A 14,326-nucleotide genomic window follows, 5' to 3' on the forward strand; every position below is an offset into this window, starting at 1 on the left:
TGCCAAAGAAAAACAGGAACTTAAGGGCATGAGAGTTTAGACACTGCAAAATCTCATCATAACTAAAGAGAAAGGTTTCCAGACCCCAGCAACATTGACAAAGGACCTCTCAGGGAGCATGGAAAGAGTTAAGAAGCAGCTGCAGCACTCTACAAGCTACATCTGCAAGGTACAGCAGAGGCAGGGGAAGGCAAACAAACCAAACTGAAACCATTCTTCCACGCCCAGCCTCTTCTTCCTGTGATGTCATGCTACAAATTGCCTGGGCGCTCTGCTCTGCTCTCCAGAAGGAGCTGGGCTGGCAAGAGCTGCCGAGGGCTGCGGGCTGCAGGAACGAACACGCTCTGGAATTTGGTTTCTGCCCTGGCAGGCAGCTCCCTCTGCTTCTGCTTCCCGCCCCATGGGGCCAGCCAGCGAGCCGACAAACTTGTTGTATAGAAAGAAGGGAGAGGGGGAAACGCAAGTGCCGACACTTTGCAGCGTCCAGGAAATAGTTTCCTAAAGCACACTCTCCCAGTAAAGTCGGATGGACAAGGCTTTGCTGTCACAATCTGCAGCCAAGAGTAAGGCAGAAAAGTCCTACAATGGCTTCATTGAATCGAGGCGGGAAATGGAACTAAGCAAGCTTTGGGGCGACCTCATCTGCCACAAATGATGCGTTTTTGACTTTTGCAGACTGGCTATGTGATTACAAATAGCACTCGGCAGAGAAGAGACATTTCCTGGTGATTTCTGCTGGAGATGTACTCCCCTGCCACAGAGTTCACCTTCCTTCCCTGAAGCTTCACAGCGTAACAAACTTGCCAAAGCACACTGTTCAAATACATCTGACCTGCAAGTTCTTCTGGAATTTCAAAAAAGTTGCAATAAAAATACCAGAGAAGACGCCAAATCACAGGAATTCTTAACAAACCATTATAATGGTAAGCTCTAATTGTTCCAGTGAGGACTCCTTTAAATATACTTTGTATGGGTGTATCTTTAGCATGGTGTTTGTTCTTGGCCTCATAGCAAACTGTGTAGCGATCTACATTTTCACTTGTACTTTAAAAGTGCAAAACGAGACTACAACTTACATGCTTAATTTGGCCATATCAGATCTGCTTTTTGTGTTTACATTACCCTTCAGGATTTATTACTTTGTAACCAGAAACTGGCCATTTGGAGACATTCTCTGCAAGATTTCTGTCACCCTCTTTTACACAAATATGTATGGGAGCATTTTGTTTCTGACTTGCATCAGCGTGGATCGCTTTTTAGCTATAGTACACCCCTTCCGATCCAAGACTCTCCGGACCAAAAGGAATGCAAAGATTGTTTGTGCTGCAGTATGGATAACTGTGCTAGCAGGCAGCACACCAGCAAGCTTTTTCCAGTCCACAAACCGCCGGAACAATACGGAACAAAGGACGTGCTTTGAAAACTTTTCAGAGGACACGTGGAAAACCTACCTATCCCGGATTGTTATCTTCATTGAAACTGTTGGGTTTTTTATCCCGCTCATCCTGAACGTGACCTGCTCCACTATGGTCCTACGGACCTTGAATAAACCGCTTACATTAAGCCGGAATAAAGTAAGCAAGAAAAAGGTACTCAAAATGATTTTTGTCCATTTGGTGATATTCTGCTTCTGCTTTGTGCCTTATAACATTACCTTAATACTTTACTCCCTTATGAGAACACAGACCTGGGTCAATTGCTCAGTGGTGACTGCAGTCAGGACTATGTACCCCATAACTCTGTGCATCGCTGTTTCAAACTGCTGTTTTGACCCCATTGTCTATTACTTCACATCAGATACCATTCAAAATTCCATAAAAAAGAACCGGTCCACCAGACCACGGGATGTCAGATTCTCTGAAAGGCCAGTTTCAGAAAGCTTCATTCAACATAGCCTTCAGACCATAAAAATGAAAATATTTGACGGTGACTCTACAATATAAACTATATTAAAAGACTATTGGGACTAAACTGGAATTAGAAGCCTGCATATTTCTTCAGTTGTGGACATATATTCTTATATGTAAAGGCTGTGCTTCCTTCACATCTGAAAAATTTATTACAAGGCTGTAATAGTGTTAAGCATAGCAGCACACTGAAAAAGTATTTTAAAAATCTGTGTCAAAGGTCTGTTCTGACAGATTGTATGTTAGAAATGAACTTTTGAGTTTAGAGGTTAACCAAAGTCCAAGGACTGTTTCTCAAGTCAAACACAAATGAAAAAGTAGGTTGTTTTCCTTCCTGAACTTAAAACAGTTGCTCAATTTAATAATGATATCAGCTTCCAAGTTACTGAGGTGAAGCTACCTGCTCCACACTGCAGGAAAATTGCCCCACATTCTCATATCACTTCAGCTATACTGTGTCTTCCCCAGTTTCCTCTTGCTTCTCTTACTCATCCCCTACTGTCTTTTTCCCCGTGCACCTTCCTTCTTAGGGACCATTATGTTCACAGGAGGCTTCAATCAGTGGGTTACGATAACTTTGTTTCTTCCAGGTTTATCTGATAAAAATAAATGCTCTCTCCACAAGGCTGGCCCCCATAAAGCAATTATGTCTCCTGGTAGTTTAGAGCATTTGGAAATGTCGCAGACAAACTGGTTTTTCTTCTCACCGCTGTCTCAGAAGCCTGTGTGATTAAAACAAAGTAACTTGTGATGACTGAAGTTAATGCTTTAGGTACAGTACCACTTTATTAAACTCTTTTGTGAGGAGTTCTTAAACTCAGCATGACTTTTGAAGAAAATATCCTCTGAATAAGTTAATTTTATCTCAAAGTATAGTTTCTTAGTAAAACAAGACCTTTTCTAACTAGAAATAAACATGTGCATCAAGTTGATTATTTCTTCCAGGAGACCATTTGGTGTCCCATAAAGAAATTCAAGATGCTGTAATTTTGGAGTTCAACTTCCTCTCAATTTTTGCATCCTAGAAATCATTGTAACATGAAGATTTAAAACTTCAAATGCTATTTCCTTTCAAAGTTTAAAAAGTATAAGAATAAAGTACTTGGGGCTACGTGCTGGCAAAATTAATCAAGACACTTGGAAAAGTCAGCACCATGTAAAAGGAGGAATCCACATATATTACTGTTACAAACCGGAATACATAGACAAAGCTGCTTTAAAACATCCTGCTATATATATGTTTCCCAGCTACTAGAACACTGTGTACATTTTCCTCAGAATTAATTTAACATCACTGTAAAATAAAATAAAATTTAAAAGGTAAAATAAGTGTTGTTCTTTCCTCCCCAAAAACAACAGGGTCAAGAATAAGAACTGAGTCTAAACAAATTTGCACTTAAGATTTAGGGCAGTCAGCTGCAACACACATACAGCACTGAGACATTTTTACACCAGGGCTGTATACAGAAGAGCGAATCAATGTAGGGAAAAAATGCATATTGAGCCATCAAATTATATGATAACTTGTTATCTGAATGAATTTATTTCCCTATGCAAAGCTTCTGTTTAACTGGTATAAATCAACCATACATTGCCTCCTACTACTGGGAAACTGAGTTATTCAATGACTGCTATGAGCTAGTGTTGATTGAATTTTAAATTTAACAGCATTTTCAATCTTTATCCACATAATTTATGAAAGTAAACTTCATATAGTATGGGCTTAAGCTACAAAGATAGCATAGCTATAAATGTCTGCATGACATCTGAAATAAGCAATTATCTTTGTTGGGAATCCTAAACTCTTCTGACCCATTTCCAACTTCAAAAAAATGCACGAAACTCTTGGCATGAGTAGAAATTCTGTTTTCCATATGCCACTGACAAATCCAAAGTCCAAAATCAGATATGCATCTCTAAAGTCTCAATGCCTCTCTCTCTCTCTCTAAGGGGTGTGTTTAATATTAGACTCCCTCCAAGAAGTGTGAGACAAAAGCCCCTAATGTCCCTGCTGGGCTATGTTTCCAGGGTTCTACTCCCCTGAGCTTGTCATAGCTGTTACTCAATTGAGTGACAACTTGTTCAGCAATACCCCTCTGCCTTACAGCAGTGAGCACTCCAGAGCCTCACCCTGATAAACAGAACCTACTCTTACTGAGATTAAAAAACTGCAGGGGAAAAATAAAAACCCATCACTGACTTAAAAGCAGAACAAGCAGACAAAGCCACATATATGAATATTCCCCTTTAAACCAAAGTTTCCTTGGCATATTACCTCAAGTAGTCTGCAGAAGCAGAGACAGTAGAGAGACAGAGAGCTTTGCACTCACTCTCCAGGCCAGCAACTTTGTATTTTTTATTATTAAACATTTTCACTTTTTCACAGGAAATAAAAAAAACAAAAATAAAAAAAAAAAAACAACACAACAAATATACTAACAAAAAAACCCAACACAGTCAAAATGCATCATCTATAATGCTGAAAAACAGACCATTACTTGAAAAATTCCTGATCTGATTCAGAAGAGGAGAAGTAAAACTGTACCTCCCACAACAAGGTGATATAAAGACAGGGTACCAGCTATTCAGGACTGGATGAGGTTTTATCCACCTTTTCTGGTTCTGCAACAAGATTATCCTGGAGAGCTGTGGATGGAGCAATGCTTTCACTGGTACATTCCTCAACAGATGCACTCCCTCTCTCTGCTCTTGACTTTGACACCAACTCTTCTGTCTCTGGTAAGGTCTTATGACAAAATTTAAATGTAAAATCTAGATAAGAAGTTACATTCCTAAGTCATGCCAAGACATTTCAAATAAAAAAAGGCTTACATTGTCAGAGCTCCTGAGGATCAGAATGTGTTGCAACCGGTACTTCCTAAAAGTGCATTATTTTTACTCATATGCCTAGCCAGGGAGAGCTAGCAGTTCAGTTTTAGAATCAAAACTTTAAAAATTGTTCTTTGTAGTGTGGTTTCTTCATCTACAGAATGCAGAAAATGTACATTTCCTATAAAAATAAAAGCAGGGCAAATTTAATTGATTCTGAGCATATTTTTGATCTAAAGGCAGCTAGATACTGATAACTAGTTAATTAACCAGCAGATTTAAAAGACAAGGAAAAAAATTTGCTATGAAACACCTTAGACTTACCTCAACAAATGGTACTTCAAAATCAAAATATGTCTAATTTTATACTTTCTGTATTCAGCTTAAAGTTTTAATTCTGGCTTTCACAGGAACAGAATGCCAGCCAATTTTTTTTTACCTCAGTATACAAGTATTTCACATTTGATGAAATACCAATACCACCAAGTCAAATATGTCTTTATATTTTTCATCTAAAAGTGTGTAAAAAGAACCCTATAGAAAATGCTTCAGGCAGGTAAGGAAGGAATCTGTAAATGAAATCAACCTCCAAGCTTTTGTTTCTTAAGGAAGTAACCTCAGTCACAGAAATGCAAAAATTGAAGAAGAGCTCTTGAGACCAGGTAAAATATAAGAATAGCTGATCAGACCCCAAACATACAGCTAATCTACAATCCTGACTCCAATGGCAGACAAGGCTGGATGCCTGGGGAACAAGATAACACTAGAAGAAGCACACAAGGCTTTCTCTAGTGCTGTCCCACTTCATCAATCATATCTCGGCACTATCTGGGTCAGATATATTTGTGTGTTCAGCAGAAATTTTTCTTCTGTGAGCTTGTTCTGTCTTCCTGTAAATGTATATAAAGTTTTTAATGTTCACAGCAGTAAAAAGTTCCCATTGTGTGTGTGTATAGGGGCAACAAAACTAAGAAACCCAAACATCCTTTGTTTCAAATCTACTCGTTTCACTAGTGCCCCTCTCATTTCTTTGAAAAGAGGCATGGAGCCCTAGATTGTCATTCCATCTTTCCGTATCACTCCTGATCTGACAGTCTTCCATCATCTCTTGCAAGTGAGAAAGACTTTCACTTGCAATTTCAAGCACCATCATAACCAAAGGTGAGATTTCTAGAATTACACAAAGAACTCAGCTAAAATTAGAGAGCCCTAAAATTTGAGACTGGTAATTTTGAAAATCCCATCTGAGCACAGTATCCACTAGTCTTATTTATTCTTTCAAGTTATTTTCTAAGAGTTTTATCAATGATAAGCAATTTGTTCATACTTTTCCAGAAGTAAATGTAATATTACAAAGTTCTTGCATCTAGGCAGGCCTGTGAATCCTGACAGGTTCCCTATTTTGCTAGACTACCATCATTTAGACCTCAGGGTTTCTGGCATTTGAGCACCACTAACAAAATGAAAGATGATACATTTCAAAAGCTAAGGCAAAATATAAATCAGAATTATTCTAAATCTAGAAGACAGTAATGCCTGGGCTGCATTTGTTATCCAATTACCAGAATATTGAAAATATTGTATAAACACAACTATCACTGCATTAACACATTTACAGAACATACTCAATAGGGCTCATTTAAGATGAGCCAAATTCAGAATGCCAAGCTTGCACAGTCTGACACTTCTGCAAGAAGCTGCATGGAGGAATTTCGTTTTCACAATTTTGGTTTGATACTGAAGCCTTTCATATTTATCACCTCATCCCCATCCAGTTCCTGTCATACAGCTGCTTCTAAAAGCAAGCCCAGCTCTTCCCATAAGAAAACTGAACTTACCACAAAATTAAAATAAAAAAAAAGAACCCTTCACACATTTTCTGGTCTTTTCTAAAACCTACCACATTGCTGGAAAACTAAAAATTCCAGAGCTGAGAATTCAGATTTTAAATAATTCTTTTTTTTTTCTACTTAAGAAGCAGTCTGCCCACTCTAGTTCTATCAGAACTAAAAGCTGTCCAGCAATAGGAAGGGGTAAATTTTTTGTAGTTTAAACCTGAGGATCAAACCACAAGCAACGACAAAGGAAGGCCACTAGGAAAGAAGTTCTTTTATGATGAGATAAAAAGAACATTTTTGCACACACATAGTTTTAATATTTCCCCTAACTCTATCTTTTTTAAACAGTGAGTTCCTGTCTTAAAGAACAAAATTCTTAAATAACCATGCTAGCAACAGGAGGCACCCAAAATTAATGCAACCACCTTGGGAATAATATTAACTTTACCTCGCATGAAAACAACTGTAGCTAGGTTAACTCTGCTTTTCAGATGAATTCTGCAAATCCTGCTGCTTTATGAAAGGAAGTCGATTGGAAAAGTTTATTAAGTACATAATAAAACATGGACAAAAAAGAGAATATCAACAGTGAAGGAAGTACCAAAATATCTACCTTTTCAACCTAACAAAAAATATGTTTCACTAATGAAATCAAATCTGAAAACTGCTGGTCTACTTAGGTTATTTCACACTTCTTACATGTGAAAGAAATTTTACCATATATACTGCATGTTATTGTACTTCACACGCTCCCCCTGGTAGCAAATGGAGGGGGGGGGTGGGAAATCAGTGCTGACTGCTGTCCAGATAAGATCTCTGAGTTCCTCCCAGCTGCTGGAAGGTGCAACAGGCATGCAGAGAGCGTGCCAAGCACGGGCCCTGGTGTGGGCAGCATGACTCCCAAAGGGAAAGCACGGTGCTGGCAGCCCAGGGACGTGCCCGAGCCAAGTTCAGACCAGGCAGAGTCTACCTGGGTGAGCCTCCAGCCTCTGCTCAGGGGCTCAGCAGAACACCAGGGATGCAGCTGCAGAGGCTCCAAACTCAGCTGTACCACAGGCACTTACCAGCCTGCACCTACCCCATTCTGACAGGCAAACCCAAGCCAAAGGAAAGGCTTCCACCAAACCTAGAGGGATTACCTTTCTGGAGGGTGCTGGACACTATGCCCGCTCAGCACCTGTGAACAGGGGCATCCACATCCCCCACAAGGGCTTTTTATTACTGGAAAGTTACTGTAACAAACACATAACTGAAGTGCTATATATTTATACAGTATAAAAGCAGCCACAAAAACACTTATTTGGACTACAAAAAAGCAACTCAAACCCCATGCTTTTATGCATGCAATAACTTAAAGAAAGTGCAGCAAGAAAGGAAACAAAAATATCTTCCAATAATACCGAATTTGACAGTTTGGCATGGTACTAGTATCACCTTAAGAGCTTGAAAATTGAGCATACAGCTGGGAAAAAAACCCCAAACCTCCACATAAGAATGTTTGTTTGGCACCCACTTTGCTTCTTAACATAAACTAATTTTACTTTCCTCAGAAAAGTTTTCCTCAGCAAGAGTGAGTCAAATGACACAGCAGTAAGGAAAGAAAGAGTAATAAAAGGTTGTGACAATTATTCAGGACTTTGGCTCAGATAGAATAAGCCAGACCAAAACAAAAACAAAATCAACCAATCAACAACAACAGCAAAACCCCCAAAACCAAAACAAAACTTTGTTTTATTAATTCTACCAGTTTCATTACAGAGATTCCTAAAACCACAAAGTTGGAGAGCATAGTCCCATCCAAGGAAGGAGCAAGTCACAGAACTTAACCCAAGCTTTATTTACTTTTGTATTTAAGGAGACAGTTACATTAAATTTGCCACAATTCAGCAAGATTTTACAAAACTGAAGAACTGCCAAGACACCTCCCTGAATTCTAATACATTTTTCCCTCATGGGCAACCTTTAAACATTCCTACAACATATTTATGCAGATATAGTAGTGTTGCAGGATGAAAAGCTGAAGTTCAAACTACCTAAAAACATAGTAGAGCTAAAATCAAATTCCTACAGCTGGAATATGACCACCAAAACATTGAACAGTATTAAAATTAATTTTTTAAAACCCCGACAACTTGAGAAGCAAGAATTCCTAGAAAACTATTTCACTATTCCTTGTTACTTATAATCAGCCAACCTTAAAGAAAAACAGACTAAAGAAAAATCTATCATGTTAATGCAGACTTATTTCTGTGACTAAATCTGTACTTAGGACTGGTGTACAGACAAGATATCGTTATGGTGCACCAGAAAGCTGGTAGCTCCACTGAGCACAGCCTGTAAGTCCCAGCTCCCTGTCACAGCTGTAAATCTATAATCAGAGCGATCCTGACACAGCCTGGGTACATGACCTCCACGTAAAACACAACTACAGGCAACATACAGCACAATCAGCCACCTAAAGCAAACCAAGGCATAATTACACAACCACCTCTTGCTAATCTCCCTTTCATGCTTTAAGGAAGGGGGAAACACAGTTAAGAAAAGTAGAATTAAGCACATGATTTGCTTCTACTAACCTTAACAGACAAAACTATAACAGATTTGTCTATAACAGACAAATCTAGTTTAGGTTTGTCATTGAGACAAATGACAGTGGAAAGTGAATAATCCCTTTGTAAAATACCTGTTTAAAATAAATAGAATGAACTGCTTCCTGGAAGTACAGATCAGTCTCAAGTGCAGAGAAAACCTAAATATCTAAGTTATGGAATTAGGACTCATATTCTCTTAATTAGAGAAACTCTACATCTTAAAGCAGTAGGAAAAAACTTAACATTCTTAATCAAGAATGGCATCGAGATGTCACAGAATAAAAACTCTGCATAGTTGCCATGTCTTAGGTAATCCCTTTGGTCATGTTTGTACTTGAAGCAAGAGCATCTTAAGGGCTGGGCTGACTTGGTATACTTACAACAGATAAACCTGTTAACACTGCTAACATAACCAAAATCCCCCAGTCCTAGTGAGTGCTTTATGCACTTTGTGAGTGCCTACCAAGAAGTGAACACACTGTCAACACAGACAAAAGCAGGAAACACAGGACCTCAGCTTTAAATGTTCTGGCTTCTCTTCCAGTAGCCTGGAGGACTTGCTCAAATGGTAACACCCAAGCATGAATAACAGCTTGAGTCATCCTCACGATAAACAGGAGTGGCAGGGAAGATTTTCAAAGTGATGGGAAAGACAGTGAAGACTGTAATTCACTATTCTTCCTGGTTTTTCAATTTGCCTTCAGCTGTTAAGGCAGATAAAAGTTTCAACCCTCAAAAAGCACAGCATGGTTTTCATTAAAGGAAACTCTTCAGGAGTACTAGAAAGGCAAGCATTTATTAAAGAGTGTGTGTATATATAGAGGCAAAATAAAAAAGCATATAACCATAAATATATTCATATATTTTTATTACACTATGTGGTACACCCAAATATAAATACCCAAAAAGCAATCATCTTACAGACTCTTAAAAATGTGCCCTGTTATGATAAAGGCAAAATCGTAGAAGGTTTTCCAGCCACAGTTGTGACAACTGAAATGTCACAACCTTAAAAAAATTTAGAGCACATGCAGAAGAATCAGTATGAGCTTTAGCACTATCACGCTGACGAGCAGTGGTGGTCGTGACCTCTCTCATCCCACATGCTTCTGGAACACATTCATGATGCAAGCAGAAATATATTTAGTATGTACAGACAGAAAACCTCAAATATGTTCTCAGTTCCTTTCTGAAGGTTAAAGCTGCATACTCCTAATGTAACTTCGTTAAAAGGAGCATGGTGAGCACATGACAAGCCATCCTTTGGTGAGCCATGGTGAGCATGTTTTGTCCCCTGCAGGAAAAGCCCTAGAAAATTCCATATTACAAATCATTGCCCATTGCAACTTCCAAGCTGAGACAAGATACCAGGTGCCTAAAATCCAGAAACCCACAAGACATGAGTGATGTCTGCATGAGCAATCTGATGCCTGCAATTCCTGTCTTTACACCGGTGAAGCTCCCTTGGTAGATTGCATCCTGCCAGCGAGCATGCTTGCAGATGTTGTTCTTCTGGACATACTCGGTGCTTTTTTTGTGCCTAAGGCTGTCCCTCATTGATAAATTCAGTATTCCTGTATCTGAGGAAAGGCAAAATTTAGCAGGCATGGAAGGAGTATACCTGACATAAACTAGTTTTCCCAAGAGAAGGCAGCTGCTGTGCAGAAATGGGCACGAGTCCCACAGCCCAGAGGGAAGACAGCGCAGGAACGCGTGACTCATCTGTCAGTGCTGGAGTCACTCGTGGTTGAACTCGCGACTACATCTGGGGGTGGCAACACAACGAGCCACAGCCTGTCCTGAGGCCTCATGGGCAAGTGGCAAAGCACAGCTTGCACCCACATAACTACACATTCTGCACTGCTAATCCATCCAGCAGCTGAAAATAGTCCCTGAGCGGCATCATGCCCCAACTCTTGCCTAGGCATTGTCCGAAGGAGAGCTGACAAATGCCAGAACAGGCCAGGGAACACGTTACCAAGGAAACACCCCTGATGACTGTGGGGCAATACTTAAGCCCGAACTATTGGCCCTTTTGAGGCCAGTAGTACAAACTCAGCCCCAAATACCCAGCCCTTGCTGCCTGGCCTTACTTGGCTGCCTATCAAAAAGATTTTAGATTCATTCTTTTAACACAACAGTAAACCACTTATCCAGTACCCTAATGTATCAAATGTTAACAGTGTGACCATTCCTATTTCCTGATTTAAAAGGAATCACTTAAGATGTCAAAACCAAAGAGGATTTTAAACTGCATGTAGACACCTACCTTCAGAGAAGCTGTAGGACTTCAGACACACCTAACAGAAATCCCTACTGAGAAAGATTCAACACACAAGAAAATATATTAACTCCCCTTTCTAGATGCTCAATTCCTCCTTACAAGGAGCACAGAAACCTAATTTGAAATTGTACAGCCAAGGAAACAGGCACTAAGCCCTCAAGAACAGTGAACTCCACAATAACTGTGTCCTTGTACAATCAAAGACCAGGAGGTCACATAGCTAAGCCTGTACTATTCCAAAGTACTAGGGAGCACTTGCTGACCTCTAACTGCTCACAGCTTTACCCTGTCCTGGATTTGCCTAATGCTTTTTATGCAAATCTTAAACATATTATTTAATATTTTTTTCTTTAATGAATGATCAAAGTAGGTCTGCTGTTATTCCAGCTCAGCGAGTTTGTCATATTAATGCAATAACATATTCTTTGGGAATACATGGTTTTGAGCACGAAGGCACTCTGCTGCAGTGAGCTGCGTAATTTAAAACCAACAGAAGTCTTTGGTGTGGGATGAGGTATTTAAGTAATAACGCAGACTACATAGTTAGTTGACAAATACTTATTGCAAACATCGAGTTATATTAAATCAACACTACGTGATAAAACAATACTGTAGATTTCACTGCAAATGTTGAATTGACAATAGAAACCACAGAAAAGAAGAAGCTAAAAAAGGAGAAACATTATGGAGCACAGTTTAGGCAATGCCACATGAAAGACATTATAAACAAAGCAAAGCACACTTGTCTACTTCTACTCATATTTTAACCATTAAGAGAAGTAACTTCAGGAAGCCATGTTTTTCTTGCATCAGACATAAAAACTCTAAAATATACTACAACTCCAAATCACAGCATATATCAATACTGGTGTTCCTCCCTCCTTATAAAAATTAAAACACTAATTAGGACAGCATATATTATAAAGCAGTACAACCAAAGAAGGCTGCAGTGTCAAAAGCTGCAGTGCTTCGCTGCTTCAGTTTCACATCTGTTTGTTATTCACACAAAAACAAACACGAAAACTACAGCTGAAGTTATCAGACCAAAGCAGGCTGGGAATCTAATTCCCTTTAGCCTGCCACAATGAACCCTCACACTCTGTTCTGAGCTGTTGGAGGTTTGCAGGTGGTAATGCAGCTGACCCGCATCCCTGTTAAGAGCAAGAGCTACCACATAACCTTTACAAACTCCAGTCCTAAGATAAATACCACTTAGAATACTCCTAGTGCTCACGTGGATGAGCTAACAAGTTAACAGAACACTATGCTCTGTAGGGCTAACCAGGAAAGAGTGGAGTGCTTCTGTCTCTAACTTGCTTTACCTTCAGACAAGGCTGCAGTTGGCCTGCAGCTCCAGTGCAGAAGAACAAGACCCTTTCACTACCCCAACGCTGTACATGTAAAGGGCATCTGCAAGGAGAACATTCTTTAAGCAGCAGCATGAAAAGCACAGTACCTTGCTTGTGCGTCCCCATTCAGAGCATGTGAGCAGAATGGAAGCTAGAGGCAGGGAAATACAGCTGAATTGCATTTCAGATACAACAAATATACTCCACAGGCATCTACTTCCTTGAATGGCAAAACCAAAAACACCCCACAGGTATTTCACTCAAAATAGATGGAAAACTCAGAGACTTTTTGTTTGATTTGATTGCCTGAAAACCTGTTCTTCCTTGTTTATTCCTAACAAACTGCAGCAAACAGCAACAATACTTCAGTCAAAGATGTGACATGGTGCTTGACAGGGCTTTCTGTAAGGGAAATTCAGGTATTCTGAAATTTGTTCACGTAACCTTCATTTGAGATATTCAAAACAATTACTTTTTTGGGTGGCCACAAGGGAGGTCAAATTGATAGAATTATGGAAAAGGATGAGCATAAACTCCCAGGCTGGCAGGTAACAAGCCATCCCTTTCATAGGAAACAGATTTTACCTGTGGAAGGATTTAAATCATATTTCTATAAGTAGGATAAAAATAAAGCAAAGGCTATTCAGCATCTTTGAGTCTAAAGTAATTTCAGTTCCCTTTAAAGTTACGAAATCAAAATAGTGCTCAAAATACTGTGAGCACAAATTCAAAGTAAAGAATATTGTACAGTGTATTTCTATTTTGCAAATAAAAATTATGCAGCATTATTGATATATTCTAAGCTGATCTCCACATTATCTTCATCTAGAAGCATCATAACCTCATTGGTAAATATTTGAGTGGTTAAATGGGACTTCTCTCAGGGTTCAATAAAGATTTAAGAAAAAATAAGTACTTTTCACATTATTTAGTCAGTATGTACTTGCTCCTTTTTGAAATCAAGAATTATTGAGAAGAACCTTCAACTGCTTTCTACCCGTTATTTTGTCTAGCTATGCTTTTTGTTGTTAAAAGAAAGGATGACCTAGAAAAGTTTCATTTCCTTCCTAAAGCACAGATGACTAAATCAGCTAGCTATGCAAAAGCCATAAACATATTCACAATGACTAGCTAAGGAGTAATATATTAGCTTCAGAAAACAGTAAAAACCAGAATCTTTTACATTCATTTGATGTAGCTTCCCAAGCCAGGTAAAGGTCAGATGCATTTGAGACTCTTTCTTCAGAGAAATTATACAAGGCATTCTTCCTCACAAAAGCTCTGTGACAAGTAAAACTGCAATAAATTCAAGCTATTTGGTATTAAATTGCTCAATCCTTTTAAATCTCTCATCAAGGTCCTGCTTTTTAAAAGAGTCAGGAGAATGAGCAACGACTGAAGCAGATAAGCCTTGTAATGAAACACACTACCTGGGAGGGTGGAGGACACAAGAACTAAACAAAAATATAACAGATAGCAAGTAAGTGGGGCAATCAAAGTTGCATTAAGCAAATATTTGTAAATAAAT

The 14,326-nt window shown here is 39.1% G+C and overlaps 2 protein-coding genes across 6 annotated transcripts in view; one reads left to right on the forward strand and one right to left on the reverse strand.

The window, feature by feature from the left end:
• Positions 1-14,326, reverse strand: part of RB1 (RB transcriptional corepressor 1) — a 70,062-nt gene that overhangs the window by 25,101 nt on the left and 30,635 nt on the right. Inside the window, exon 1 of one of the 5 annotated variants that reach the window (XM_054001445.1) lies at positions 4,453-4,695. The exons of 1 other annotated variant lie outside the window; for it this stretch is intronic. Coding sequence is in view for 3 of the 4 variants with exons in the window: in XM_054001420.1 (XP_053857395.1) it covers positions 13,309-13,383 (75 nt within the window). In the remaining variant the exon portion in view is untranslated. 3 more of the 5 variants (XM_054001431.1, XM_054001440.1, XM_054001420.1) reach the window with 3 other exon arrangements.
• Positions 305-2,658, forward strand: LPAR6 (lysophosphatidic acid receptor 6). Its single transcript, XM_054001486.1, has 2 exons — positions 305-563; positions 676-2,658. The coding sequence occupies exon 2, from the start codon at positions 921-923 to the stop codon at positions 1,941-1,943; it is 1,023 nt and encodes a 340-aa protein (XP_053857461.1). The 5' UTR covers positions 305-563; positions 676-920; the 3' UTR covers positions 1,944-2,658.

This window comes from Vidua macroura, chromosome 2 (genome assembly GCF_024509145.1).
Source record: "Vidua macroura isolate BioBank_ID:100142 chromosome 2, ASM2450914v1, whole genome shotgun sequence".
NCBI classification, from domain to species: Eukaryota; Metazoa; Chordata; class Aves; order Passeriformes; family Viduidae; genus Vidua; species Vidua macroura.

What these genes read in the sequence shown, in the direction of transcription:
- LPAR6 (XM_054001486.1), top strand. Translation starts at nt 921, where the DNA reads ATGGTAAGCTCTAATTGTTCCAGTGAGGACTCCTTTAAATATACTTTG.